Genomic DNA, 27870 nt, shown 5'->3' on the forward strand with positions numbered 1-27870 from the left:
GTGTCGGATCTTTTTACCAGCTCCTTGTCAAGGTTGTGGGGACTGTGAGAAAGTGGCTTTATATATACTGGACCAGAATAATGTACAGTGTGTATAGAGTCCACAAACCCCAGAGGTATAACAGAGGTTAAAGCCAGGTGTGACCTTACTCTCTAAAGTGGTAGCTTGGTCGAGCAGTAAGGCAGTACCAGAGGACAGTGTAAAGCACTTGTTGTACACACTCAGTCAGCAAAAGGTTTCACACAAAGACTGAACTCCAGGCCAATTATTATTTTATATCAAAGATATAGTTGTTTTATTTCTAGAAACAACAGGCATCAAAATATACTGTTCTCAATATGAGAGGTCTCAAGTGAGTACTTTGCAGAAAGGCAATAAACTTTGTAAAGACAATAGGTACAGGGGCTGCAGTAGGCCAGGGGCGCTTGGGCGACTGGGTGCAGAGTGCTTTTGAGCCGTCGGGCGCTCAATGTTATCCAATTGAAAAGGTAAAAAGGGAACAAAGGCTGCAGGCTCGGGGGCCGAGACTCTCAAGGGGCGACCAGCACGTCAAGAGGTAAGTTGGGATCTTGGAGCACAGGTAGGTACCCCAAAGGGAGGCACATGGGGCTGGACGGCGCCGGGTGCAGGGGTGTCTTTGGGTGTCGGAAAAGCTTACCCTCAGCTGATCGCGGTTGGGGGGTGGGCGGGGCAGGGATGGGGGGGGGCCCTGGTTCGGAGTCTGCAGGTGACATCTGGTTCGTCGAAGGAGGGTCTTTGGGCACTGGATTTCTGGTCCCGGTCGCTGGGGGGACGCCCTTGTGGTCTTGAATCACTCAGGCACCGGCCGGGCTCGGAGGGTGCAGAGTGGGCTGGTCCGGAGCTTCGTGGCTGGCACGAGGGGGGTTGTTGCATTAGAGCATCTGCTGATGGGAGTCCCAGTCTTTAAGAGGGTCAAGGCAGGCAGGTCCTCTGGGTGTCCGCAGGAGTCGCCGGGATTTAGGCAGGAGCAAGTTCCAGGATCGAACTTGCCGGTAGGGCTGGGGCCAAGTCAGTTGTTGGCGGCCTGTTAGCAGCTGCGCGGCGGGTCTTCTTGATCTTCTTTCTTCTTTTGGAATCAGGATCTCAGGTAGGAAGGTTCAGGGAGCCCCTAAATACTGAATTTAGGGATGTTACAGGTAGGGCAAGGCCACGGACCAATTGGTCCCTGTCCTGGGATGGGTACACCCCCTAGCCTGCTCCTCTCCTGTGGGACAGGGGCAGGAGCCTAGCTGGGATAGGGCAGGGCTCCCCATCTCCAAGATGGCCAGAGCCCGGTGTCATACTTCACCTCGTCACCCCCACCTGAGGGGTGGGGTTGGCACAGGCTGGCACACCCCCCTTCCTAACGTAGTTTTTCCCGCCAGTCTTCCCGCCAGAGTGGGTGTAAGGACTGGTGGGGGCCAGTTGCTGGGTACAGCAAATGGTCTGGAGACGCTCACAGAGGCGGCATGCCTTTGAAGCTTACCTCCTGCCCATTCTGGGGGAGGAGACCTACACCTCACCCAGGATGTGCATTGTTGCAGGCCCAGGAGAGCGGGGGCTCTCCACCCAGGGGTCCAGTAACATGTCTGCTATGTGGCAGCCTCTGCAGCCACTCAGCCCAGACGTGGATTGTAGGTTAGGTTTTCAGGGGGCATCTCTAAGATGCCCTCTGCTGCATTTTACATTGAATCCCACACTGGCATCAGTGCAGGTTTAATGTGCTTAGAAGGTTGGTACAAAACCGGTCAGTCTTCAGTGTAGCCATTATGATGCTGTGGAGTTCGTATTGACAACCTCCCAGCACCATTTAGTCTTAATGGCATCACTGCACTTACAGTGCCCAGGAAAGGCCCTGGGTACTGTAGGGGCACAGGGATCACGCACCTGTGCCCACACCTCTGACATAGGGCACCCAGCTAGAGGGGTGACTGAAGTATGCCAGGGCAGTGGGTTCTGTGGGCATGGCACACAGGGATGTGTGCCATGTCGACTCTTTGTTTAGGTCAGTCCTCAGACACTCAGCCTGCAAAGGCAGTGTGTGGGTGTCAGGGTACAGGCCCCCTTGAGGGTGGCACAATAAGTGCTGCAGTCCTCAGGGGTCTTCTCTGGTCACCATGCCCTGAGTACCTGGGGTACCATTTACTAGGGGCTGACAGGTGGCCAGAAATGCTTCCGGGCTTTCGGCGTCGATGTCCTGCCAATCCAGGTCCTGCGCCACCGAGAATGCCAAGCCCAAACTTGTTTGCTGGTCTTCCTCGCCTTCTCCCTCGTAATAGTATAGGCCCTCTTCCTCTTGGTGTTCCTGGGGCTCCTGAGTGTTCGGTGGATCTACGGCATCGAACTCCTCTTCGTCTTCGACCTAGACGATGGTAGTCTGCTTCGACGGGATGGTGAACCTTTTCATCCGTTCGTCTAATTCCCTTTTCCTTTGTAGGATGTTGTCCATTTCGGCCTCGAGCCTTCTCTTTTTTCCTCTCCATCTCTGCGGCCTGTTCGGAGTCGAGGAATTCGGACGATCTCGTCGATGTCGAAGTTGCCTTCGGGTCCTTTTCCTTCGAGCGCGCCTTTTCGGGGACGTGCTTAGACGACCTGGGCTTGTCTTGTGTTTTCGCCAACAGGGAGTCCTTTTCGAAGGATCCGCTGGGCTGTTTGTCCCTGGATGCAGGTGCGTCCGTCTAATTTTTCGGCACAAGTGCTCCTTTTGAGGACTTAGACTTTTTTTGAGAGTCTGTCGGGGTCTTAGATGTCGACGTCTATCTTACCTCCTTTGTTGTTTTCGTATCGGTCTCTGCGACCGTGGAGTAATCATGTCCCTCGGCGATGTTGTCCCGGAGCAACAGAGGTTGATCGTGGCCTTGCATGTCTCCTCTGTCTTTCTCTTACCCTGAGCATCTTAGGGGTAAAAACGGAGCAGGTGTTGCAATCCTTGCTCTCGTGGTCAACCGGCAGGCAGAGGTTGCAAACCGGATGCTGGTCCTTCTGCACGTACTTGTGGTGGCAATTTCGGCAGAATTTGAAGGGTGTTTTGTCCATTCCTGCGCTCAGGGGGCCCCCTGTGTGTGCATTCTCTGTTGGATGTCGAAGTTTTCGATATTCTCCTCCTCCTTAGTCGTCCTGGTTCAGTGGTCTTGCTTGCGAGATGTATTCGCCAAGTTTTTTCTGTGGTTTTCTGTCTTCGTCTACTTCTTTTCTCCAAAACCTCTGGAACCCCTCGGTGACGATCCAGCCCCAACTGCGGAAAAAAGAATCTCAAGATGGCGCCCAAAGGTGGGAGCTTCCACAGGAAGCATGCCGCCGTCACAGGAAGCGGTACAAAAGGGGGCCGTCACAGGAAGGACACCAAAAGGTGTGACGTCAACGCCCACCTGGGCTACAAAAAAAAAAAACTACTGCAATTCCGGACCCAACCACTAGACTGCGGAATAATGCACAGCATAGTGAATACAAAAAGATTCACGCTGCAAAACAAAGGGCCTCCTGACAGAGGGTCCATGACCCCACCCCGCCCTGTATGTTGCAATACCACATGGTGGTGGTGTGGCCTGTGAACACCTGCACGACTCTTCCTTTGACAGAAGGAAGGAATGCCTTCAGTGCAAGACTAATCGCCCTGAGGTCCAGAAGGTTGATGTGGAGCCCGGGCTCCGCCAGAGACCAGAGGCCTCTGGGCTCCGCCTCCCCCATGTGGCCGCCCCATCGAGAAGAGATGCATTTGCCACCACTGTGAATTCTGATTGGGGGAAGGGAGAGGGCTCTGCCGTTGACTCAAGCCTGGTTCATCGGCCACCACCGCAATTGGTGTGCCGTGCCCTTCATGATCTGGAAGCAATCGGAAAGAAATGCCCTGATACTGTGTCCACTGGAATTTCAGGCCCATTGCAGTGCCTGAATATGGCACATGGCATGATCTAACAGCATAATGCAGGAGGCCATGAGACCCAGCAGCCTCAGAGTCATTCTGACCGAAACCCAGGTTCAGTGCAAACATACTCAACTATCAAGATGCATCACTGATTTTTTGTGCACCGCAATCCATAGATCACAAATACTACTATGTAGACTTGTCATAATGCCCATCAGGGCCACTCATTTAGATCAGGCTATACCAGTACCCTAGGTGTTGAGGAGTGCCAATGACCCCTGAGGGCAGAAACATGGTGACCGACATCTCAGTGTGAAATTTTTGGATTATAAATTCCTGCAAGCCCTTTTCTGTGGTTAGTATGAATTAAAGAGAAAACTCTTCAAATCGTAACTGCAGGTAATTTTAATCACTTAGCCCTACTTAAAAAACAAAAGCCCTGAAGGACCTTAACTTTGAGGCTCTTTGATCTTGAGAACAAAAACATCTCAGCAAAGAGCTCCATCATAAGGCCCGATGGAAACGCACTGCCCAACCAACGTGGAGAACGATCAGAGGATGAAGCAAAACATCATGGGGGTTAGGGTCAGTGAATCCTAAAGAGGATACTCCTCAGACCTGGTAACGTAAAGGAAAATTCTCCTACAGTACCATTTGCAGAAGAACACTCTTTTCGTCTTTATCGCTCGACATAGTGAACTTGTTTTCATCCCTGCGTCATTCAAATGTCGAGGGCATCAACATCAAACATAAGAGTTTTTCCTTGAGTGCAGGGCACTCGTTCCGAAGACCCTCTGAACAGAGGCACTGGGAACATAAACATTTTTTAAACTGCTATCTGCGAGTCTCTTCTGCTATCTTGTGACCACCATATCCCTTTTCTTGGGGGAATACCCTAACTCCAACGGTGTGTCGTATTAATGTTATTTCCAGAATCTATAGTTTTTGGATAAAGATTATACACATTATTAGTACCAATTTTTGACAGTATCAATAACACTAGGTCAAATTTAACAAAATTATTTTTCATAACTGTGTGATGGGTTTAGGTGATGAAGAGGCTATATGACCCCTGAAACATGTTTTCCCCAGAACCTACGATTGAAAACCAAACTTAAAACTTTTTTCCAGAGTCGAATATATTTTGTATGGCTGCCGTCAACTCTCAATGACTATTGATGTTAATTATTCTGTTCTTCAATCTGGTAACCTGTATCATCCCAGTGTATTTAAATCTCTGGAATTTGACAGTTGACCAAAGTTATGTTTTCCACTTTAGAATCCATTTGTAGAATTTTTTTATCTAAAGCTGGCCACAGCATAATGGGCATTATGAGGTTAGGCTCAATATCACAGTAAGATCAAAGAAAATACATATTTACCAGCAAAGATTTCTGGACTTAACCATTAGATGACGCACAAAGTACTGTATGTGAATCAAGAATATGTTTATGCAGCAAACATTAAAGATCTAAACTATTCACAAAAACACAACTCAAAAGTTCCATTGCAAAGATAACATTATCAAGAAGTGAAAGCCAACATGGTAATGTCTACAGATATATGCACATTTCTTTGATCAGATATGCTTAGTACTTGCCTGGTTGAAGTTGCTTCCTGAACAGAAGGCTCCCTTATTAACATAGAAGGCTCAGGTTCAGGAGGTTCTGGTTCTCTCTTTTCAGGCATAGGACTAGGACTGCGAGTCTTTGATCGGTGCCGAGGAGATCGTGAATGGCTGTGTTTTCTCTCTCTTCTTCCAGGTGATCTTCTCCGTGGGGAAGACGACCTGGATTTGCGTCTGAGTTAAACAGAAGTTCATTAACATTTAATCTCCAAGAAAAGCTTACAAACAAAAACGCCCATGCAGTAATGATGCACTTTACCATCAGTATCAATGTTGGCAAAAATTAGGAAAAGGCAATACAAATGTTACTGTTTTTAACAGGCCTTTGAACTTCACATGCTTGTTAAAAACTACTTTAACATGTATCCTCCACGAATTACAAGCAAAGAAGCCCTGTGACTGTTCTGTACCCGTAGCAGAGACATCCAAATGACGTGGGGGGATCTTTGAAATTCCTTAGTGTAACAGCTAGAATACGTAGTGCATAAGAATCAGACATGTGCACCGTGGTATATGTATGTGGAGTTGGGCTAGTTATGTAGGCACCCCCCTCCAAAAATAAAAGTAAAAAACATGCAGCTTTGGTCACAGTTTATCAGGTCCACGTTATTCCCCACAAAGTTTTAGTCCACCTGGTATTATAATCAGAGGGACTCATCACTTACTACTTTTGATATTATCCGCTCTCTTTCGCACACACACTTACTTGTGGAAAAAGGTTAACTAAACTTATAAAAAACGTACCTTCTCGGACTTCTGGATCTTCTGTCCCAACCCCTCATTTCTCGATCTTCTTTGTCTTTTTTATCTTTCTCTTCATCTTGCTTTTTTAAAAACGCCAGCTTTTCTTGCTCAATCTGCAAAAGTAGCAGCACATACATAAATCTAGGGATAGGCAAGTCTAACAAATCAAAAGTAATTACACTGGCCTGGTTATTAAGATTGAAAGATATACAGCATAAGGGCAAGGTAATTAACAAAAGCAACACAACTGTGACTGGGAAACCAATTTAGGGATCGTCGGGGTCTCTCATTTTAGAAAATGGGACCAAATACCCTTTTTTACCATTGGAGATTTATAGGATGAGGTGGACTGAAGTTTTTCAGGCAACTGCAATGTAAATGGGATAGCTGGTAGTCCATTATACATTTTGAAATAAAGTGTATTTTTGTAAAATACATAATGCCAAACACGGATATACTCTTTGTCCTCCACCGGAGCATTAAGAGCCGTGCAGCAGCGAAGGCTCTTAGACTAGCGACCTCCAGAAACCTGGGAGGACTTCCTAACTTCAAGAAAGGCTCCTAATCTCCAGTGGAGAGCGGACAGAAGAAACTCTACGCTTAGGAACCTCAAACACGCCCCGCATCCACCTCTGCACCAGACTCCCACGGACCAAGTTCAAGAGGCCCACCGGTATGCAAAGGTTTCCCAGCGCTTCAGAGTCATAGTCCACAATGGGCTGACCCCTGCCTGAATCCTCAACGCCTGTAGGCTAAAATTGAAGATTTGCCACCTGCCCAGTAAGAGTTTTCCAATGCCCAAGAACACCTCTGCACCTGAAGTCCCTGGACCTTTGGGTCCACAACCTTCAGTGTCCGTACGTCCCCTAGAATCTCTACTTATACATGGGCATCTGTGGGTTTTGTTCGCCCAGGGTCCTGGCCTGAGCATGAAGCCTTTTTTCAAGGCTGATCTACCCCATTGGTTTACATTGGGTGCCCGATGCTGTGTTGGCACTCTCCCACCGGCCGCCCAATAACCTCTGAAGCTAACAGTTTCACTAACTTAACTTCTAGCAACTACACAACCAGCACCTTACCCACTCAACCCTCCTTAATCGTCACTCCCTACAATATCAACATACCCACACCGCCACAACTTGGTACTCGCCCAAAAACCTCTGAAGCTAACAGTTCCACTAACTTAACTACCTCTCCCTCACCACCTTCGTCCACTATCCCCCCTACCCAACTGTCTACCATCCCAATTCTCTTAGGATTAAGCAGACTCACCCTTCCTCAGACTTCCCCTACACCACCCCAACAACTTAGACCTATCCCCCCGTGTCCCCCCTCCAAATCGCCCGACCCAACTCCCCTCTGTTGCATGCTGATTAGTTGCCGATCACCCTCCTGCCACGCTACTGAGATTGCTGAAACCATTCTTAGTGAAAATATTGACATTGCATTCCTAACTGAAACCTGGCTCACCTCCCACTCCACTCCCATCCTCGACTTGCTTATCCCCCCTGGTTACTCTATCATTAGAAAAGATAGAATCGAACAAACAGGAGGACTCGCCATAATTTTTTTAATTGAACTTAACATCTTGCTTGTTCGTCTGCAAAACTGTGAAAATGTGCTTAATCACACACACAAGACGGTTCGTAAAGTTTACCAAACTTGTTTATTTATGTTCCGTGGTAACCTGTCGACCTCAGCCACAGCCTCTCGCCAAGATCGTCTCCACACAGTCCCTGGCGCTCGCTCTGGAATGCTGGTCGCGGTGACATTCGAAGTGATGTCACCGTGAGCAGCTCCATTACACGCGGAGCCGCCGGGGGAAACAAAGGTGGGAGATACCACACATCCCCCTCCCCTGCGGAATGAAAAGTGGGAATAAAAAGAAGAACAACAGTGTACAGAAATTAACATCCTGACATATTGGCCTAAATCCAGTATACAGGAAATCACATCATAACATATTGATCCAAGTGTCTGGGGGGTCTGGTCACTCTCCTACTAGACCTAACAACTGGGTGTGAGACCGGCAACGGCTTCCTAGCAGTAGGACGACTGCTACCTCCCACATCACTTTTCTCCTCCCCTTCACTATCGGAGTCATTCCTGGGTGGGTGAAACCTCACTACTCTTCCCAGGTTCCATATTTTCCCTTCCTGAGTCTTCACAGCATTCTTGAACAGCTTTGTGATCTTGGTTGGACCACTGTATCCTGACCAACTTGCTCTACCAGTAGGTGTCCTGATCTTGATGTTATCTCCTACTTTGAACTCAGCCTCCCACGTAGATTTGAGCCGGTCGTACCTTTCTTTCCTTTCCCTCATGGCTCCTTCTTGTTTCTCTAGGCTTTTAGTTTCTTTTGAGTGATCCGACCATCCCTTGTGCCACCCCATCCATCCTTGGGATAGCTTGGTGTTGGGTACCTTGCCCTGAGCAACTCGAAAGGAGTGACCCCCGTCGTTTGGTGCGGGGTGAACCTGTATGCTTCCACACGTCTCCACATCTCTTCCTTCGAGCTCAAACCACTGGCTTTCGCGAGTTGGATGCTTTCCTTGAGGGTTTTATTGAAACGTTCGATCATGCAGTTAGTCTCAGGGTGATACAGGGCACACCGTTTATGAGCGATACCTCTACCCTCCAGGAAGTCTTCCATCCCTTTGGAACACAATTGCACCCCATTGTCTGTGAGAAGGCTGCTGGGTAGCCATTCTCTGACAAATAACTCTTGCATGAATTCAATGACAACTTTCGTCGTGACCTCGCTCACCAGTCTCACTTCCGGCCACCTAGAATACATGTCCATGAGCACCAGAATGTACGGGGTGCGTACTTCTCCTGTCAATGGACCCACAATGTCCAGTGCCAACTCCTCCCAGGGTCCTGACGGTGGTGGCCTACATACCATTGGCGGTGTCATTTGCTTCAAGACTTTGTCACTGTTGCAGCACGGAATGCAGTCCCTAATTTTCCTTTCAATTGCAAGGTCCATACTTAGCCACCAATAGTTCTCGCTCAGCCTTTGCTTTGTCTTGGTGATACCCATGTGGCCTTCATGGGCTATTTCGACTAGGCTTTCTCTCACCGACGCAGGTGGTACCAGTCTTGTTCCCCTGAACAGGCATTCATCGACCATGGAAAGCTCACCTGCTCTTTATTCTGTTGTACACCTTCTCCAAGATTTCATCTTCTTTTATAGCGTTTTTCCATGTTTCTTCTCCTATTGCCCTCTGGATAGCGCAGACATTCTCCATCTGGTGTTCATCCGCTTCAACATCCGCCTCCTTCACTTCCTCTTCATTCACGAGTCTTGACAAGCAGTCCGCTGCAAAATTGCGTGTACCAGGGACATACTCGACAAAGAAGGTATATTCTTGAAGGCTGACCACCCACCGCCTGATCCTGCTGGAGATGGCATCTAGGCCCTTCTTGCTGAAGCCTTCGACTAGCGGCTTGTGGTCAGTACGCAGTGGGAATTGTGTGCCCCACAGGAAGTCTCTGAATTTACCCAGTGCCCAGGAACCTGCCAGAGCCTCTTTTTCAATGACTGAGTAGTTGTTTTCAGACTTCTGGAGTGATCTAGAGGCGAACGCAATGGTTTCTTCTCGGCCTCTGCCTATTTGTGTGAGGACCGCTCCCAGCCCTTTAGCACTTGCATCGGTGGCGACTACTGTCGCCCGGTTGGGTATGTAGGACTTCAAACTGGGGGCTTCTGCCAGTGCTCTTCTTACATCTTCAAACTCCCTCTGACACTCTTTACTCCAGTTGAACTCCGACTCTTTCTTCAATAGCAACCTGATGGCGTACGTCCTTCCTGCAAGGTTCCGTATACATTTTCCATAGAACTCCAACATACCCATGAATGACTTGATTTCATCCTTGCTTGTGGGGGGCACCAAACTTACAATAGTGTCCTGGAACTCTGCTTTAGGCCATATTCCTTCGGCTGTCACTGTGTCCCAAAAAGTCCAATTCTGCGCAGCCAAAGACGCATTTTCCTTTTTTTAGAGTTAGACCTTGTGACCTGAACCTTCCTAGCACTTGTTTCAAAGTCTCATCATGTTCTTTGTGGTCTTTAGCGAATATCAGTACGTCGTCCTGATAACACACGACGCCGGGGATGCCTTTCAAAATGTTCCCCATGAGCCTCTGGAACACGGCGGCCGCCGAGACCAAACCAAAAGGCGTCCTTTTGAACTTGTACGCGCCCATGGGTGTCACAAACGCCGTGAGTTCTTGCGACTCTTCATGCAGTTTGATCTGAAAGTATGCAGAGGTGAGGTCGAGGGTGGAGAACACCTTGGCCCCTTCAAGCATGCTCATCATCTGGGTGATGTTCGGAAGGGGGAATCGATCAACCACGACCTCTCTGTTGAGCGCTCTCAGATCAATGCAGAGCCGGACCGACCCATCCTTTTTCTTAGCGGCCACAATAGGTGCCAACCATTCCGTCGCTTCCACTGGTTCGATGACCCCTGCCTTGCATAGTTTCTCCAGTTCAGATTTCACCTCTTCTTGGATGGCAATGGGAAGCTTCCTGACCTTGGCCACGACTGGCTTGGCGTTTTCCTTCAACTTGATTTTGTGGCAGTAGATCTTTAAACATCCTAGTTCTTCTCTGAATACTTCTTTGAACTCAGACACTACGTCATCCTTATGTTGGATTATCTCCTGTATTAAAATCTGGGGGTTGCTATTGGGATTGAGATATACCCCCAGCTCCTTTTGTGCTTGCCACCCCAAAATGTTGTCCCTGACAGTGGACACATACACCTTGGACACTGTTGACCTGTTCTTGTATTCTATTTTGCCCCAGAAATACCCTTTCATGGAGATGGGGCGCCCAGCATAACCTCCAGGTCTCACATCCATTTTCCTCAGCATTATCTTCCCCTTGGGCACGCAGGTGAACTCCCTAGCATTATTAATTGTTATTCTAGAGCAGGAATCGAACAACGCCTCTATCTCAGTGTTCCCTACTTTTATGGTGTCTTTGGGGCTGCTGACCTGCCTCCCCTCAACCTGTACTACAATTTCCTCACACACAGTGTCATTTTGGCATTTGACCTGACTTTCTTTGACCTGCACCACAATTTCATCACAGACTACGTTCGTCCTGTCCCTACTCTGTCTGTTGAACCCTTGTCCAGTCTTGCAATATTGCTTAAAATGACCTTTCTTCCCACACTTGTTGCATGTGAACCTCAAAGCGGGACACTCTTTATCATTGGCGAAATGCCCTTGCTTGCCACATCTGTAACAGGTGCCCTTGAATGATCCACTCACTCTGTTTTCTTTCTGCTCTCTACCCGTTACTTTCTGCCCTTTGATCACAGAGACGGCCTCACATTCGGTCACCACTTCACTCACCACGGGCTTATCATCTTTCCCTTTTTCTCCTGTGTCCTGCTTTAGCTCCTTGACACACTGCAACATGTGCTCCACTTGTTTGGCTATGATCAAAACCTCCCTCAAAGGCGGATCATCCTTGAGCCATACCTCCTCACGTACACGCTCCATTCTGCAACCCACTACAAACTGATCCCTTATCCTTTCCTCACTTGCACCACCAAATTTACAAGTTGCAGCTAGTTTCCTCAACTCTGATACAAAATCTTCAATAGATTCTCCCTCCTTCTGTGCCCTCTTTCCAAAATGGTACCTCTCCATTATGGTGCTAGTCTTGGGAAGGTAATGTAAATCCAATTTTTTAAGACTCTCTTCTAGCTCATTAAGGCCCCTCGCTTCCCTCGTACCTAAGTCCGGGAGGTGATCTAGGACTTCTTCCCCCTCTGCCCCCAAGTAGTATGCCAATAACGCTACCTTCCTCTCAAGTCCCAGGTTAGGCCCGCACACAGTGGCATAATTCAAAAATACTTTCTTCCACTTTTTCCATTGAATACTCGGCTCCCTTGGGTTAGTCAGGAAGAAAGGCGGAGGAGTCACACTCTGCATAATTAGCGTGGGGAGCAATAAGTCAACCTAAAACCCCAACCCACAGGAGCTAGTTAGGTTGCAGGGAAAGGTAAAGTGTAGGGTACAATGTCACAAAGTGCTAAGTAACCAGTAATGCAAACACAGGGTAACAAGTAAACCACTAATGTACAGAGAGGTGCTCTGTGCTGTTCACAGTGTCATAGAAAAATAAGGTACAGTTAATACTACCCCACATTTCCCTTTATGACTATTATGAGGGGGGTTATAAATCAGTTATTTGGGGACAGTGGCGAGCATGCCAGTCCATGGGGATACAAGACACAATATGGGAGGTGTCTCCCCTGAGATGGCGCAGGGGAATACAGAGTACACAGCGTAAGACCCCAGTTACTATAACTAATTACAACAGGGTGTCTTACACTGCTACAAACACCACCGTTAAGAAAGCCGCAGGCTGGTGAGGAGAGTTCCACGCAATTTCCAGGGTCACACAGTTTCACGACAAGACGGCATCAATGTCAAAACGCAGCATGGGAAAGTTTCAGAAGTCTCAGTTAATGAAGGTGTGAGAGAACAAAGGTGATGTCCTGCTTATGCCATCCTTAACTAAACCAACTGCATCAAAATGCCAAGATCGTCAATTGAAAAGAAAGGCTGGCGCGCTGAGGATTCCTTGCTTGTGGTAATGTAATCACATATGGGGCGCAAAGTTGGCCTGTCAGGGATTTGTCTTGCTGCAACGCCCTCGTACTTGAGCTCACCACTAGCGTCACGGGTCATGCAGCGCACCTCCTTCTCCCCTCTTGGCGCTGTGTATCAATTGAATGGGGCCGGGGTTAGAGCAGCCCACTCCCTGCGCTTCTGCTCCCCTCAGGATTGCCTCGTGGAGGTGGGAGCCGCGCGCCTTACTTCATCAGCTGGCTGACAGATACCGGATGCCTACGATGTGGCTGCCACTCTAATTACTGCTCACATTCGCCGGTAGTCGAACGCCTCGCTTCCTCAGCTGGTTGTCAAAAGCCGGTGTACACACTGTCCGGGCTGCCGCCTCATTCACTGCTTGCAGACGCCGACAGCGGCAATCACTTCACACACACGCTGACTCCAGCCGCGGGTACTGCTCTCCTCATTAACGGAACGCGGGCAATGAAATAGCGCACAAAGACCAGCTGGCAGGCATACCTTACTTCTGGTAATGGCGCCGACAGGAGCACCCCTTCTTCCGACCAGCAGCCGCTTGAACTCACGCTTGAGGTGCCATGGTTCAACACTTCTTCCACGATTGTTCCGTAGGAATTACGTTATACACATCAGCTTCAGACAAACGTTACTTCTTTCTTCCTTTTCCCCAGCGTGTGGAGGTCGCAGGAAAGAACCAGTCCTCGTCGCCAGTGTGAAAATGTGCTTAATCACACACACAAGACGGTTCGTAAAGTTTACCAAACTTGTTTATTTATGTTCCGTGGTAACCTGTCGACCTCAGCCACAGCCTCTCGCCAAGATCGTCTCCACACAGTCCCTGGCGCTCGCTCTGGAATGCTGGTCGCGGTGACATTCGAAGTGATGTCACCGTGAGCAGCTCCATTACACGCGGAGCCGCCGGGGGAAACAAAGGTGGGAGATACCACACATCCCCCTCCCCTGCGGAATGAAAAGTGGGAATAAAAAGAAGAACAACAGTGTACAGAAATTAACATCCTGACATATTGGCCTAAATCCAGTATACAGGAAATCACATCATAACATATTGATCCAAGTGTCTGGGGGGTCTGGTCACTCTCCTACTAGACCTAACAACTGGGTGTGAGACCGGCAACGGCTTCCTAGCAGTAGGACGACTGCTACCTCCCACATCACTTTTCTCCTCCCCTTCACTATCGGAGTCATTCCTGGGTGGGTGAAACCTCACTACTCTTCCCAGGTTCCATATTTTCCCTTCCTGAGTCTTCACAGCATTCTTGAACAGCTTTGTGATCTTGGTTGGACCACTGTATCCTGACCAACTTGCTCTACCAGTAGGTGTCCTGATCTTGATGTTATCTCCTACTTTGAACTCAGCCTCCCACGTAGATTTGAGCCGGTCGTACCTTTCTTTCCTTTCCCTCATGGCTCCTTCTTGTTTCTCTAGGCTTTTAGTTTCTTTTGAGTGATCCGACCATCCCTTGTGCCACCCCATCCATCCTTGGGATAGCTTGGTGTTGGGTACCTTGCCCTGAGCAACTCGAAAGGAGTGACCCCCGTCGTTTGGTGCGGGGTGAACCTGTATGCTTCCACACGTCTCCACATCTCTTCCTTCGAGCTCAAACCACTGGCTTTCGCGAGTTGGATGCTTTCCTTGAGGGTTTTATTGAAACGTTCGATCATGCAGTTAGTCTCAGGGTGATACAGGGCACACCGTTTATGAGCGATACCTCTACCCTCCAGGAAGTCTTCCATCCCTTTGGAACACAATTGCACCCCATTGTCTGTGAGAAGGCTGCTGGGTAGCCATTCTCTGACAAATAACTCTTGCATGAATTCAATGACAACTTTCGTCGTGACCTCGCTCACCAGTCTCACTTCCGGCCACCTAGAATACATGTCCATGAGCACCAGAATGTACGGGGTGCGTACTTCTCCTGTCAATGGACCCACAATGTCCAGTGCCAACTCCTCCCAGGGTCCTGACGGTGGTGGCCTACATACCATTGGCGGTGTCATTTGCTTCAAGACTTTGTCACTGTTGCAGCACGGAATGCAGTCCCTAATTTTCCTTTCAATTGCAAGGTCCATACTTAGCCACCAATAGTTCTCGCTCAGCCTTTGCTTTGTCTTGGTGATACCCATGTGGCCTTCATGGGCTATTTCGACTAGGCTTTCTCTCACCGACGCAGGTGGTACCAGTCTTGTTCCCCTGAACAGGCATTCATCGACCATGGAAAGCTCACCTGCTCTTTATTCTGTTGTACACCTTCTCCAAGATTTCATCTTCTTTTATAGCGTTTTTCCATGTTTCTTCTCCTATTGCCCTCTGGATAGCGCAGACATTCTCCATCTGGTGTTCATCCGCTTCAACATCCGCCTCCTTCACTTCCTCTTCATTCACGAGTCTTGACAAGCAGTCCGCTGCAAAATTGCGTGTACCAGGGACATACTCGACAAAGAAGGTATATTCTTGAAGGCTGACCACCCACCGCCTGATCCTGCTGGAGATGGCATCTAGGCCCTTCTTGCTGAAGCCTTCGACTAGCGGCTTGTGGTCAGTACGCAGTGGGAATTGTGTGCCCCACAGGAAGTCTCTGAATTTACCCAGTGCCCAGGAACCTGCCAGAGCCTCTTTTTCAATGACTGAGTAGTTGTTTTCAGACTTCTGGAGTGATCTAGAGGCGAACGCAATGGTTTCTTCTCGGCCTCTGCCTATTTGTGTGAGGACCGCTCCCAGCCCTTTAGCACTTGCATCGGTGGTGACTACTGTCGCCCGGTTGGGTATGTAGGACTTCAAACTGGGGGCTTCTGCCAGTGCTCTTCTTACATCTTCAAACTCCCTCTGACACTCTTTACTCCAGTTGAACTCCGACTCTTTCTTCAATAGCAACCTGATGGCGTACGTCCTTCCTGCAAGGTTCCGTATACATTTTCCATAGAACTCCAACATACCCATGAATGACTTGATTTCATCCTTGCTTGTGGGGGGCACCAAACTTACAATAGTGTCCTGGAACTCTGCTTTAGGCCATATTCCTTCGGCTGTCACTGTGTCCCAAAAAGTCCAATTCTGCGCAGCCAAAGACGCATTTTCCTTTTTTTAGAGTTAGACCTTGTGACCTGAACCTTCCTAGCACTTGTTTCAAAGTCTCATCATGTTCTTTGTGGTCTTTAGCGAATATCAGTACGTCGTCCTGATAACACACGACGCCGGGGATGCCTTTCAAAATGTTCCCCATGAGCCTCTGGAACACGGCGGCCGCCGAGACCAAACCAAAAGGCGTCCTTTTGAACTTGTACGCGCCCATGGGTGTCACAAACGCCGTGAGTTCTTGCGACTCTTCATGCAGTTTGATCTGAAAGTATGCAGAGGTGAGGTCGAGGGTGGAGAACACCTTGGCCCCTTCAAGCATGCTCATCATCTGGGTGATGTTCGGAAGGGGGAATCGATCAACCACGACCTCTCTGTTGAGCGCTCTCAGATCAATGCAGAGCCGGACCGACCCATCCTTTTTCTTAGCGGCCACAATAGGTGCCAACCATTCCGTCGCTTCCACTGGTTCGATGACCCCTGCCTTGCATAGTTTCTCCAGTTCAGATTTCACCTCTTCTTGGATGGCAATGGGAAGCTTCCTGACCTTGGCCACGACTGGCTTGGCGTTTTCCTTCAACTTGATTTTGTGGCAGTAGATCTTTAAACATCCTAGTTCTTCTCTGAATACTTCTTTGAACTCAGACACTACGTCATCCTTATGTTGGATTATCTCCTGTATTAAAATCTGGGGGTTGCTATTGGGATTGAGATATACCCCCAGCTCCTTTTGTGCTTGCCACCCCAAAATGTTGTCCCTGACAGTGGACACATACACCTTGGACACTGTTGACCTGTTCTTGTATTCTATTTTGCCCCAGAAATACCCTTTCATGGAGATGGGGCGCCCAGCATAACCTCCAGGTCTCACATCCATTTTCCTCAGCATTATCTTCCCCTTGGGCACGCAGGTGAACTCCCTAGCATTATTAATTGTTATTCTAGAGCAGGAATCGAACAACGCCTCTATCTCAGTGTTCCCTACTTTTATGGTGTCTTTGGGGCTGCTGACCTGCCTCCCCTCAACCTGTACTACAATTTCCTCACACACAGTGTCATTTTGGCATTTGACCTGACTTTCTTTGACCTGCACCACAATTTCATCACAGACTACGTTCGTCCTGTCCCTACTCTGTCTGTTGAACCCTTGTCCAGTCTTGCAATATTGCTTAAAATGACCTTTCTTCCCACACTTGTTGCATGTGAACCTCAAAGCGGGACACTCTTTATCATTGGCGAAATGCCCTTGCTTGCCACATCTGTAACAGGTGCCCTTGAATGATCCACTCACTCTGTTTTCTTTCTGCTCTCTACCCGTTACTTTCTGCCCTTTGATCACAGAGACGGCCTCACATTCGGTCACCACTTCACTCACCACGGGCTTATCATCTTTCCCTTTTTCTCCTGTGTCCTGCTTTAGCTCCTTGACACACTGCAACATGTGCTCCACTTGTTTGGCTATGATCAAAACCTCCCTCAAAGGCGGATCATCCTTGAGCCATACCTCCTCACGTACACGCTCCATTCTGCAACCCACTACAAACTGATCCCTTATCCTTTCCTCACTTGCACCACCAAATTTACAAGTTGCAGCTAGTTTCCTCAACTCTGATACAAAATCTTCAATAGATTCTCCCTCCTTCTGTGCCCTCTTTCCAAAATGGTACCTCTCCATTATGGTGCTAGTCTTGGGAAGGTAATGTAAATCCAATTTTTTAAGACTCTCTTCTAGCTCATTAAGGCCCCTCGCTTCCCTCGTACCTAAGTCCGGGAGGTGATCTAGGACTTCTTCCCCCTCTGCCCCCAAGTAGTATGCCAATAACGCTACCTTCCTCTCAAGTCCCAGGTTAGGCCCGCACACAGTGGCATAATTCAAAAATACTTTCTTCCACTTTTTCCATTGAATACTCGGCTCCCTTGGGTTAGTCAGGAAGAAAGGCGGAGGAGTCACACTCTGCATAATTAGCGTGGGGAGCAATAAGTCAACCTAAAACCCCAACCCACAGGAGCTAGTTAGGTTGCAGGGAAAGGTAAAGTGTAGGGTACAATGTCACAAAGTGCTAAGTAACCAGTAATGCAAACACAGGGTAACAAGTAAACCACTAATGTACAGAGAGGTGCTCTGTGCTGTTCACAGTGTCATAGAAAAATAAGGTACAGTTAATACTACCCCACATTTCCCTTTATGACTATTATGAGGGGGGTTATAAATCAGTTATTTGGGGACAGTGGCGAGCATGCCAGTCCATGGGGATACAAGACACAATATGGGAGGTGTCTCCCCTGAGATGGCGCAGGGGAATACAGAGTACACAGCGTAAGACCCCAGTTACTATAACTAATTACAACAGGGTGTCTTACACTGCTACAAACACCACCGTTAAGAAAGCCGCAGGCTGGTGAGGAGAGTTCCACGCAATTTCCAGGGTCACACAGTTTCACGACAAGACGGCATCAATGTCAAAACGCAGCATGGGAAAGTTTCAGAAGTCTCAGTTAATGAAGGTGTGAGAGAACAAAGGTGATGTCCTGCTTATGCCATCCTTAACTAAACCAACTGCATCAAAATGCCAAGATCGTCAATTGAAAAGAAAGGCTGGCGCGCTGAGGATTCCTTGCTTGTGGTAATGTAATCACATATGGGGCGCAAAGTTGGCCTGTCAGGGATTTGTCTTGCTGCAACGCCCTCGTACTTGAGCTCACCACTAGCGTCACGGGTCATGCAGCGCACCTCCTTCTCCCCTCTTGGCGCTGTGTATCAATTGAATGGGGCCGGGGTTAGAGCAGCCCACTCCCTGCGCTTCTGCTCCCCTCAGGATTGCCTCGTGGAGGTGGGAGCCGCGCGCCTTACTTCATCAGCTGGCTGACAGATACCGGATGCCTACGATGTGGCTGCCACTCTAATTACTGCTCACATTCGCCGGTAGTCGAACGCCTCGCTTCCTCAGCTGGTTGTCAAAAGCCGGTGTACACACTGTCCGGGCTGCCGCCTCATTCACTGCTTGCAGACGCCGACAGCGGCAATCACTTCACACACACGCTGACTCCAGCCGCGGGTACTGCTCTCCTCATTAACGGAACGCGGGCAATGAAATAGCGCACAAAGACCAGCTGGCAGGCATACCTTACTTCTGGTAATGGCGCCGACAGGAGCACCCCTTCTTCCGACCAGCAGCCGCTTGAACTCACGCTTGAGGTGCCATGGTTCAACACTTCTTCCACGATTGTTCCGTAGGAATTACGTTATACACATCAGCTTCAGACAAACGTTACTTCTTTCTTCCTTTTCCCCAGCGTGTGGAGGTCGCAGGAAAGAACCAGTCCTCGTCGCCAGTGTGAAAATGTGCTTAATCACACACACAAGACGGTTCGTAAAGTTTACCAAACTTGTTTATTTATGTTCCGTGGTAACCTGTCGACCTCAGCCACAGCCTCTCCCCAAGATCTCTCCACACAGTCCCCGGCGCTCGCTCTCGAATGCTGGTCGCGGTGACATTCGAAGTGATGTCACCGCGAGCAGCTCCATTACACGCGGAGCCGCCGGGGGAAACAAAGGCGGGAGATACCACAAAGACCCTTCATCCTTTGAATACATTGGTGCTGATCTCATTATGCTCGACTCCCCACAACCCTGTTGCACACTATCATCCCCCTGGAAATAACATCCCCTTTACGGAAGCGTTGACTGATCTTATTATACAATCATCGCTCTCACATTCTAAAAATCTCTTCCTCTGTGACAACATCCATTGGAACAAAAGTGATGATCCTGCTGTCATCCTATTTAATGATACCATGGACATCACCAATATGACCCAACTCTGCCATTCTCCCACCCATAACAAATGTGCCACCCTTGATGCTATTAGGACTAACAACGACCTGGCCTCCCTCTCAAATATACTTCCAGTAGACTGGTCTGACCACTACCTTATCCTCTTCACCATGAATAGATCCATGACTCATCCCGCCCCCAACAGCTCTTTACCTAAGAAATCCACACGCAACCTTCACCTTATTCCTCCTGGCGAATTGGAAGACACAATTAAGGCCCACTTACTTCTCCCCCCTCTCTCTGAAAGCACCACCGACCTAACTAACCATTATAACAATTCTATTCTTGATGCCCTCGACCAAATTGCTCCAATCAAACTCAAACAACAATAAAGCAACCCTTCTAAGTCTTGGTTCAATTCTGAACTTAATAAAGAAAGACGGACCCTTAGACATTCTGAACGGATTTGGAGGAATCATCCAACCGTTGACAATATGGCTCTCCTTAGAACTGCTAGAGCCCAGTACAAAAAGCATCTTTAATGAGAAAGCCTCCTTTCTACAATCACAAATTGATCAGGCCAGAAACCGCCCTAGAGAACTCTTTATATTGTTAAAAAACAAACCTCCACTGGCCCTCCTGAAATATTAGCCTCTATTGACAGATGCGAAGAAATTGCCAGTTTCTTTACGAACAAAATCAACAAGATCGAACTATCCTTCTCTTCCCTCCCACTCTCACTACAACCTACCCCCATCCTATACACCCTCTCCAACACTCCTAACTCTCCTCCGTCCACTTTTTCCACCCCTCTCGATCCCTCTCATCCCCTCCCTGCTCTCCCCCAACAAGATAACTTTCTGAAAATAAGCCCCCCTGCTAAAAACAATGCCTCATGGAGTGATTTTAGTCCAGTCTCAGAATCTACGATCACTAATATCATTGCCAAACTAAAACCCTCCTCTCACTCCAAAGATCCTCTTCCCGCCCTTTTGATTCAAGAACTTAAATTTATCATTGCCACTATATGGACCAAAATCATCAACTCCTCTCTTTCCACTAGCTGTGTCCCCACCTCCCTTCAGCTTGGTCAAATCTCACCCATTCTCAAAAACACCACTGCTGACCCCAATGACCTTAACAACCTTCGCCCTATCTCTAACCTTCTATTCCTCTCTAAAGCCCTCGAAAAATGTGTCCTATTGCAATTAGAGAAACATATCGCCTCTTTCAACCTCCTTGATGTTTTTCAATCCGGCTTTAGGAAGGGATGCAGTACAGAAACTGCTATGCTAAATATCACTGACGACATTCATCGCTCCTTAGACAAAGGGGAATCCTCATTACTAATCCTCCTCGACCGCTCAGCTACATTTGATACCGTCCACCACCCCACACTTCTCAACACTCTCAAAGACCGGTTCAGATTAGATGGCAACGTATTCAAATTGTTTTCCTCATTCCTTCAAAACAGATCACAGCAAATCAAGCTCAGCCACTTTATCTCTAAACCTCAACCTATCTCACTCGGCGTCCCTCAAGGTCCCATCCTCTCCCCAACCCTATTAAATCTGTTCATGGAACCACTCACCCTCATCCTCAAACAAGCTAACATCAATTACCACCTCTATGACGACGACACCCAATTATATTACAAGATCAAATCCCACAAAGACGGGGGCGTGGCTTGACCGAGCAGCGGACTGGCTGACTGCTAAAGAGGCTCCGCAGGCCAAGCTAATAAATCCGCTATTTATCTGACATGGGGGCAGCTGCTCTCCTCCCCGACCTGTGTCGGACTATCTGGTGACTCCCCGGAGAGAGGTGTTGGGCGTTTGTAACCGGACCCTGCCGGCCGCGACAATGAAGAGGAGAGGCGGACCGGGGTTGGCAACTGCGCCCAGCGGGACAAGACCAAGCCGGGGACCAAAGTGGGCGGAGATCCGACGAAGTGCGGCTGTGCTCGGATCGCGGCCCTGGACGACGCCGCGTGGAGGGGCGATCGGGACCTGAAGTAAGATCCTGGATTATACACCTCCAGTGGCGGCCACACGAGGACCCCCCCCCTCCCTTCCCGGTACAGACACCGAAGGCAGACTCTGGATCGGAGCAGCTGGGGGAGAGCGGGGACGCGTTTCCCCGGCGAAAACTTGCCTGAGCGGGAACCAGCGCTATTACACGGCTGGGGCAGAAAGGCAGAGGTAGGCCTGACAATTTAACGCTACCCTAGAATAACGCCATATACATAAAACACTGCCGCATTTCTGCAGCCTGCGTCAACATTGGGCGGGAACCGGCGCTGTTACACGGTCGGGGCAGAGAAGCGCAGACAGGCCTGACAATCTAACGCTACCCTGTAAAAACGCCATTTACATAAAGGGCTACCACGTTTCTGCAGACTTCGTCGCCATTTCAGAACTGCCACGCGATCTGTGCCGGGGATAGCGCACTTGGACCTTGGGCACGTAGCGCCTGCACGGGCCTGACGGCGGCGGATTACTGGAGTTTAATGAGCGCATGTGGAACGCACATAACGTTGCTTCATCACTGCTGCTCCTTGCGCACGCTCTGCTCCTAGGGCTCACTAGTGCGTTGTGCAACAAAAGGTAACGCAAATAGACTGATATAGCACCCCCTGCCCATGGTGCTTTGCTGACAAAGAAGTGGAGCATAGCTGGAAGCTCTGGCCGGGTCGCATTATCCGCCTCTGACGTATTGCCCTCGCTCCCACAAAGGGACACGCAGGACGGCCCTGACTTGCCCAAGCCATATCTTATATCGTCACCGCTGACACCTACTACCCGACATGGGGAAACCTGACACGCGCCAACCCCGCATAAATTTCGAGGGAGCTGGGAAAAATGGAGCAAAGAACTCGGAGCTAGAGGAGGGGGAGCGCCAACAGTCTACAGGAAACGCGACGGGACAACTCCCTGCGGAGGACATCAAGTTAATGTTCCAGGAGCTGAAGACCGGCCTGCAAGGGATAGACTCTAAGATGGATGCATTGGCGGGGAGAATGGACCAAATACCCAAAGAATGAACAAACAAGAGGGCCGAGTTAGCGTTCTTGAGACACGAGTTACAGAAACTGAGGAGGGCCAAACAGAAATAGATAAGAAACTTAGAGGCATGGATAAGATACTGGAACTCATATGCCAAAAGAATGAGGATTTGGAAGCTCGCTCGCGGAGGAACAACATTCGCATTACGGGCGTGGCGGAATCCTCCAACACTCCCAACATGGAACTCTTTGTTGAGGGTATGATGAAAGACCTCTTTGGCCCGGACCTCTCCCCAATGTTTCTCGTTGAAAGAGTGCATAGAACACTGGGCCCGAGACCTAAACCGGGGGCTCCTGCGAGCCAGATATTGGCGAGAGTCTTAAATTACAGAGATCGAGACAAGATACTCCGCCTCGCCCGTGAGAAAGGAACACTTCAATATCAGGGAAGCGAGATAGTGATGTACCCGGATTTCACACTGCAGGTTCAAGCGGCAAGACAGGAGTTTCTTCCCGCCAAGAAGATTTTCCAACAAATCGGAACACAATAGTCCCTGATATACCCGGCGAAGCTGAGGGTGCAAGGCCCTGGAAAACCCACCTTCTTCACGGATGCGAAAGCTGCCTTTGCTTTTGCCAAACAGATGGCCAAGGAACATAGAGCACTCAAAGATCAGACGGACGGGGACAGGCTGGATAATCTGAGCGATGTCTAGTAGCCCTGCTTGCCAGTATATGAGGTACAGAATGTAACAGACCTGAATTGATGGAAGTCGACAGCTGGTAAGAGAGACTACTTGCTTGTCCTGCATAGATATAAACAAGTGTTTCTGGCATGAAACCAGACCTGACTGGCATGTGTACATGCACTGTGAAAAACTGTTTGATTTGGGAGGAGAGATGTGAGTTGCCGGTTGCAGCTTGGCCACCCTGCCAAGAGAGCAGGGGTGAATGCCGGATCACCATTGCCCCACTGGGATGATTCCCTATGATGGTTATTTTATTTCTAGATGGGATTCTGTGGGGGTGGGGGGAGGCAGTGATGCACAACCTGGTTGGGGGGGTTGGTGTGGGTGAGGGGTGGATGGGGAGACAGTTTTTACAGTTTGCATTGTCTTTTAGTACTGAGTCATCATATCCGTTACCAAGATTGACCTTCGAGTATGCTCGTTTTGAGATTTGTGGTGAAGTCCTGATGTCTGCAGAGGCACGGAACCCCTTGGGTTGAAAGTCAATATGACCATATTACAGTTTTTGGCGAAAGTTGCCTGATAAAGCTTTATCATAGCCGGTGTGATGACAGGTAACACTGAAGCACATAATATGAACACATTAAAATGTCACACGTGGAACGTTCGTGGTCTCGATGACCGTAGGAAAATTCGACTCATACACTCATATTTAACGAGGCATGGGATTGATATCTGTTTTTTACAGGAAACCCATCTGCTAGGTACTGACACTACCATTCTCAACAGGAGATGGGAGATGATTGCTGCTGCTGGATACTCTAGCTACTCCAGGGGAGTGGCTATACTGTTGAGAAAGGGCCTACACTGGCGCACACAACACAATTATAGACAAGAACGGTAGGTACATAATATTGATAGGATCACTGTACAATTCACCTGTAGCCCTAGTTAACATATATGGCCCGAACACTGACAGCCCCGAATTTTTTCAAACGGTTAGGCACGAGCTTCACAAATTAGGTCCAGTCTCAATTATGTGGAGGGGAAACTTTAATGTTCCTATCTCTTCGGAGCTAGACAGACAGGGGGTTTCGCATGCACATCACCCTAAAACAGCTGCGCTCTTACATGAAATAATGGATGATCTCCTCCTGATAGATTCATGGAGAGCGACACATCTGGAGCGCAGGTAGGGACCTTGTATAGCGCATCACAGAAACGCCTGGTCACGATTAGATTACTGGCTGCTCACAAAGGGATTTGTACGCTTGGGTGACTGATGCCTCGCACCTCGCTCGCACTCTGTCGGACCTCGCCCCTGCGCAGATTAATATTAGGGTACCACTGGCATACGTGCAGCCTTTCATATGGCGGTTCCCGTCTGGAGCCTTGCGGGATCAGGTCTTCTGTGAAGGCCTTAGAGCCAAGATTGAAGAGTACTTCACGCGCAATGAGGGCTCGGTGAGCTCGCCTGGGCTGCTATGGGAGGCATTAAAGGCCGTTGCGAGGAAAGACTGCATAGCCTTAAAGGCAGGGGTATTACGAGTTATTGAAACACCTTAGAGAGGTTGGAGCGTGAGATTCAGGACCTCGAGAGGCAGCAGGTAGACAGGCCAACACACAACACGCTTACTGACATAAGGTCCAAACTCACTGACTGTCAGGTTGAGGCGGAGAGGGAGATAGTGTATTTACATAAGCACGCACAAGCAAGGAGATATGGCAAAAGTGACAGACCTGGCAGGACGCTTGCAAACATGCTCCGAACACCTAGGAGTAGCTCTTACATAGCCGAAATACAAAAGCTGGACGGTACGGTACTGCGCACGCCTCCTGCAATACTGGAGGAGTTTACCGGGTATTACTCTGAGCTTTATACCTCTAAAGTATCCCCTTCGCAGGCTGATTTGACTAGCTATTTAGACTAGATAGGCCTTGCGTGGTTTAATAACGGTGCTCGACAGTACACGGAGCAGCCGTTCACAGTAGAGGATATAAAACAGGTTATTAGTGCCATGCCGGGCGATAAGGCCCCGGGGCAGATGGCCTGACAGCAGCCTTTTATAAGGAATATGCTGACGTATTAGCTCCCTGGTTGCACCGTATGTACCAAGAGGCACTGGAGGTCGGTGTGCTACCGCCCACTGTCCGAGAAGCTATAATCATCATGATCCTAAAGCCGGATAAGGACCCTACCAAGACGGACTCGTACCGTCCACTGTCACTTATAAACCTTGATGCGAAGATCTATGCTAAATTGCTCGCTGATAGATTAACGCCTATGGTACCACACATCGCTCTGACAGATCAGTCGGGCTTTGTTTCAGGCAGATCGACGGTGCACAACCTGAGAACCTTTTTTGGGATGCTCCATTACCTAGCTCCCCATGTGCAGGCGTCGGCAGCCCTATTAGAAGCCACGAAGGCTTTTGACTCCCTGGAATGGGACTTTCTGTTTACATTGCTGCGTCGTCTGGGTTTCAGCCCTCTATTCTTACAGCAAATCCAAATACTATATACTGAGCCCACTGCACGAGTCCGAGTAAATGGGCGTACATCTGAACCCATCACCATAACCAGAGGCACCAGACAGGGGTGCCCGCTGTCCCCCCTACTCTTTTCCATTGCTACAGAACCCCTGGCGGCCAAACTCAGACAGCAACATGACCAAAGCAGCATAGGATTCACTACGCACGGTATCCTTATCTCACTGTACGCAGATTATGTTACTGTCTATCTAAATAACCCTTGGGACAACTTTGATACGATAATGCGAGAATTTATTAGATACGGCGGCCTTACAGGCATGCAGATCAACTGGGCCAAATCGACAATGTTCCCTTTGACTGATGACACGGATCCGTTCACCTCCGAATTTCCAATATTCTGGGCGTCTGACAAGGTGCGATATCTGGGCATTCAATTGAGCAGAACGATACAAGAACTGTGGACACTGAACTATGGTAGAGCAATGGAGTGGATAGAGAGCAAAGTGACAAGGTGGAAGAACCTTCCGCTATCCCTGACCGGGTGCATAGCCATTGCTAAGATGATAATCCTCCCTAAGTTGCTATACCTTTTTGTAAATTTACCCTTCCCATTGAACTTTTCAAACGCCTACGCACTGCGGTGCTGGTCCTGATCTGGGCGGTTAAACAGCCACGAGTTTCCTGGCAAGTGCTGACTCTGCCCTTTGCACAAGGAGGCTTGGGAGCTCCAGATTTCCAGTTATATGCCTACAGTGCACAGGCCCAGTTCCTACACTACTGGCAACACCCTGTTCCCTATCAGCCGCATGTTGCAATTGAGATCGACAGAGTCGCTCCTCTTCCCTTAAACACAGCGATTTTTCAGCCATACAAACACCCGCGCCAAGACGTAGACACCGTTGAAAGTGTAAGATGGGCTTGGAGTAGGATTGCGAAGAGAGCAAATATCAAAGCGGTTTATGCCCCATCAATGCCCTTGAAAGGGAACCCACTACTCAAGCCTCTTATACATGAGGCAATAGCGAGAAGAGCGCAGGCGCACAACCTGTACAAAGGGGGAGATCTCTACCCGGCGGGTGAATTTTTAACACTACAAGCTATGTGTGGCTCGGAGACCCCCACGGCATCAGATACCTTGCTCTACTATCAGATAAGAGCACCTGCAGAGCCACCTATGGTGACTTCCCCAACGAGCTGCCGGTGCTAGAGAACGTACTGGCGAATGCTTCGCCCTGCAAGCTTGTCACTCGCATATATAGTATAACACAAAAAGAAAACCCAATCACTAGCACCAAGTCGCGAGAGGCTTGGATTGAGGAGGCTGATATCGACATCACTGAGGAACAATGGAGCTACTGTTGTACCCAGCTAGAGTATTTGTCACCGAACTACAGACTGCGGCTCATTCACTTTAATTATCTACACCATCTATACCGCACACCCACACTGATGCACCGCATGGCACTACGTGATGATGACCGGTGTTGGAGGTGCAATGCACACACTGCCAACTTCACACACATGGCTTGGAGCTGTCTAGGGGTGTCACAGTATTGGGAGGACATATTTAAACACATTGAGCATATAATAGGTACCACCATAGAGAAGTCGATTAGACTGGCGCAGCTGGGTTATGTGAGAGATATACCAGTGCAGAGACGTAGATTTGCTGCAATGTTGCTGCTGATGGCTAAGAGACAGGTAGCAATACACTGGCGAAAGAGGCAGCCTCCTGCAGTAGTGGCATGGATTAAGGCAGTTACATATTGCAAAGATCAGCTTGAGGGATATTGGGAGCAGATGCCGAGTGGCTCTAGACCTGCGGATATATGGTCCCCATTTGAAGACTGGCTCAGACTGGGAAGATCAGACCACCAATCGGAATAGCTCTTACTTTGCAGAACATTGACACTTGCGCTCACATAGAAGAGTGTAATGGCAGGAGAAACAAAGCTCTCTCACACA

At 49.0% G+C, this 27870-nt stretch overlaps 1 protein-coding gene across 3 annotated transcripts in view; it reads right to left on the reverse strand.

The window, feature by feature from the left end:
- The window catches only part of SRRM1 (serine and arginine repetitive matrix 1), a 605541-nt gene that overhangs the window by 504406 nt on the left and 73265 nt on the right, over positions 1–27870 (reverse strand). For all 3 annotated transcript variants that reach the window (XM_086956396.1, XM_086956395.1, XM_086956397.1), the window contains exons 5-6: positions 6237–6349; positions 5466–5666 (exon numbers count right to left, since the gene is read on the reverse strand). In XM_086956396.1, coding sequence (XP_086812522.1) covers positions 5466–5666; positions 6237–6349 — 314 coding nt within the window. The remainder of the gene's footprint in view (positions 1–5465; positions 5667–6236; positions 6350–27870) is intronic.

This window comes from Lissotriton vulgaris, chromosome 2_1 (genome assembly GCF_964263255.1).
Source record: "Lissotriton vulgaris chromosome 2_1, aLisVul1.2, whole genome shotgun sequence".
In the NCBI taxonomy this organism is placed as follows: Eukaryota; Metazoa; Chordata; class Amphibia; order Caudata; family Salamandridae; genus Lissotriton; species Lissotriton vulgaris.